This window comes from Lactuca sativa, chromosome 3, assembly GCF_002870075.4.
Source record: "Lactuca sativa cultivar Salinas chromosome 3, Lsat_Salinas_v11, whole genome shotgun sequence".
Lineage (NCBI taxonomy): Eukaryota > Viridiplantae > Streptophyta > Magnoliopsida > Asterales > Asteraceae > Lactuca > Lactuca sativa.
Window position 1 is genome coordinate 163,975,329 of NC_056625.2, and position 3,383 is coordinate 163,978,711.

The 3,383-nt window shown below is 32.3% G+C and overlaps 1 protein-coding gene across 2 annotated transcripts; it reads left to right on the forward strand.

Moving 5' to 3' along the window:
* Window positions 1-1,218: 1,218 nt before the first annotated feature.
* On the forward strand, window positions 1,219-3,028 carry LOC111880211 (UDP-glycosyltransferase 83A1). 2 transcript variants are annotated; one of them, XM_042900317.2, is made up of 2 exons: window positions 1,219-1,908; window positions 2,011-3,028. In XM_042900317.2, the coding sequence occupies exons 1-2, from the start codon at window positions 1,428-1,430 to the stop codon at window positions 2,892-2,894; spliced, it is 1,365 nt and encodes a 454-aa protein (XP_042756251.1). In that variant the 5' UTR covers window positions 1,219-1,427; the 3' UTR covers window positions 2,895-3,028. The 2 variants fall into 2 exon arrangements, with proteins under 2 accessions (XP_042756251.1, XP_023732388.1); XM_023876620.3 differs by having other exon boundaries at window positions 1,224-1,908; window positions 1,975-3,028.
* The last annotated feature ends 355 nt before the right edge of the window (window positions 3,029-3,383 follow it).

The following is a 3,383-nucleotide window of genomic DNA, read 5'->3' on the forward strand; positions in this document are numbered from 1 at the left end:
ACGAATGACACGCGACAATGTTATAAGATTCGACATTAGGAGAAACATCGTACAGATGAGCGGACTTGAATAAATAAAGCACTCCATCTTCTTAAATTCCATAATTCTAGCCGTCTAATGGTTGAAAAAAATTCACTCACATAAAGGGAAATCCTTGTTCATAATCTTGTTTTTTTTTTTCGTTACATGTTTGACGAGGATTGTTGGAAGACAAATCGTCACTCGTACTCATGATCGTCGAACCTAGTTCAGTTAGTCCCAATGTGATGCATTTGAAGGAAAAAGTAAAAGGTGCAATTGAAGCTTTAAGCTTTACACGTTGCTGAGTGTTAGTAATTTCTAATATTTAAATACTAATAAATTCAAATATATTAGAAATTAATAGTCTTTTAAGTGGGTGTTATATAAGTTGTATCTATAAAATATATGTCAATAAGTTACCAAACAATCTAATATAATAAATAAAGATTTTTTGTCACATGTCACACTCTAATTCAATTTGGTAAATGTCATTTTGTGGTTATTATGAATTAATTTTTTTCATATGTCATTTTATAAATTTTTCTATTTTAATAAATTCATATAATATTTTAATATAGTAATTAAAATAAATGTTTTAATAAATGAATATCAATTTTATTAATGAACTTAATTTTTTATTTTAAAATTCCCAAATTAAAGCTTATTAGTTTATTTTGTTTATTTATTTAAATTTAAAAGATAAAAAAATCAATTTTAATAATTCATTATTTTTCTTATTTTCCTATAAATCCAAAGTTTTTAAATATTTAAACTTTTATATTTAATTTTTTTAATTACCAAGTATAATACATGAGTCTTACACCTACTACTATGTTGAGCACCGGATATTATCAAAATATATAATACATATTATGTTAAATAACATCATAAAATACACATGGTCAATACTGTATTGACCGGAAAATACGAATGTTACAAATTAATAAAATGATAATTCTCATTTTTTTTAATTTAATATCCATGCCCTAATATAAAATATTTATATTTACAGCGGATCATGATAAAAAAAAAAATAACTTGTAAACACATACATTTTGTGTTACTAGAGTATTTTTTTTTTCATTATCATTTGGTTCATACCATTCATCCATTTTTCCTACATGTCATATACAACATGAATTAATAACTCATTTTCCAAAGTGACCAAACATCATCATGGAATGGTATTGAACTATTATTTTTCCCTTGTCATGATACTCTTTACTGGCGAGGGCCTTCTCAAACACCCTCAATTATTATGGATGCTTATAAATCTGTGATTACGACATATTAATGAGGCAAAACCACAAAATAAAGCCACGCCTCAAGCATGATTATCTATTCAAATGATCCAATAGAGAAGTAAAGAAATCATCAACAACCTTCAAAAACTCTATTAGAATATCATGGCAAAACATCATGTTCTAGTGATACCTTATCCCGCACAAGGTCATGTAATTCCTACAATGGAGCTTGCTCAACGCTTAGTCGAGGAAGGTCTCAAAGTCACATTCGTAAACACAGAGGCCATTCACAAAGTCGTAACAAGCAACTTGGTACAAAATGATGGTTCTAAGGATCTAATGGATATGGTTTCAATCCCTGATGGATTAGAACCATGGGAGGATAGGAATGACCAAATTAAGTTAGCCAAATCCATAGTAGACTCTATGCCTAGCAAGTTGGAAGAACTTGTAGAAATGATTAACAAAAAAGATAGCAACAAACTCACATGTATTATTGCTGATGATTCCATGGGATGGGCCTTACGAGTTGCAAAGAAAATCGGAATGAAAAGAGCAGCCTTTTGGCCTGCCGCAGCTACCACACTAGCCACCATGATGTGCTCCCAAAAATTGATTGATGATAAAGTTATAAACAAAGATGGTGAGATTTGCTAAACTTTCTTTTTCATAAGTAAAATTTGTAATATTTCTTGAATCTTCTATATAGGTAAACCTCTAAATGATGATATGATTCACCTCTCAGACTCTATGCCACCTATAAAACCCTCTAATCTCCCCTGGATGTCTGCTGGTGACGTGACCACAATTGAACTTTCTTTTCAATTTGCAATAGGAGTTGCAGAAGGCGCCATGTTAGCAGAAAAGGTAATATGCAACTCAAGTCTCGAGTTAGAGCCTGCAACCTTCAACCAGTTCCCACAGTTGTTGCCGATAGGCCCTTTGTTAGCAAGCAACCGACTTGCTAACCAAACAGGCCATTTCTGGCAAGAAGACTCCACCTGCTTAAAATGGCTTGATCAACAACCAGCATGTTCAGTCATTTATATAGCATTTGGGAGTATAACTATTTTGAACCAAAAGCAGTTTGAAGAATTGGCACTTGGTCTTGAACTTAGTTGCAAATCCTTCTTGTGGGTTGTGCGAACAGGCATGGTAAAAGAGACTACAACAAGTTTCCCATATGGATATGTTGAAAGAATTGACTCTCGTGGAAAAATTGTTAGTTGGGCACCTCAACAGAAGGTCTTAGCGCATCCTTCAGTAGCTTGCTTTATGACTCATTGTGGTTGGAACTCTAGTTTAGAAGGCGTGATCAATGGTCTCCCTTTCTTGTGTTGGCCATACTTTACCGATCAAATTCTCAATGAAACTATCATTTGTGAGATATGGAAGACTGGGTTGGGTTTCAGAAAAGATGAGGAGGGAGTTATCAGTAAAGAGGAAATAAAAAGTAAGGTAGAACAGCTCTTCGGGGACGAATCATTCAAAGATAAGGCGTTACAAATTAAACACAAGGTTAGAAGCAGTGTCAATCCAGGAGGACTCTCGCATCAAAATCTTTGTAATTTCATTGAGTGGATACAAGAGAACCATGCATATGCAAATGAAGAAACGGCGTCCGTGTAAAAAAAATAATAATAAATATCGAGTATGGCATTTGGCGTATTTAGCTTTTGCCTTTTTCTGGAATTGATGTTCGTGTATTCATGTTCAACTATTGTGTTTTTAAATAAAAATACAAACAAAATAATTTTATATTAGTCATTATGTTTTGTAAGGTCGTCAGATTATTTATAAAACATGTTCAGTTCGTACCTGATAAAATAAACTACAACATGAAATATTTGTCGCCAATGACCTGTCTATAAATTGCAGGCAATTATGAGATTCTACATACTATTCATAATTCCCTGTGTGATATCGATAAAAGGCCTAGGGGCCCAAGAATTTTGGAGTCGTCTAAGAATTTAATGGCGACAGTGTGGAATTCCACCGGTTGAAACTTTATAGTAACATGGGACTAAGAGCACCAAATTTTAGTTCAATATGTAGTCCCACATGTTGGTTATATATATATATATATATATATATATATATATATATATATATATATAT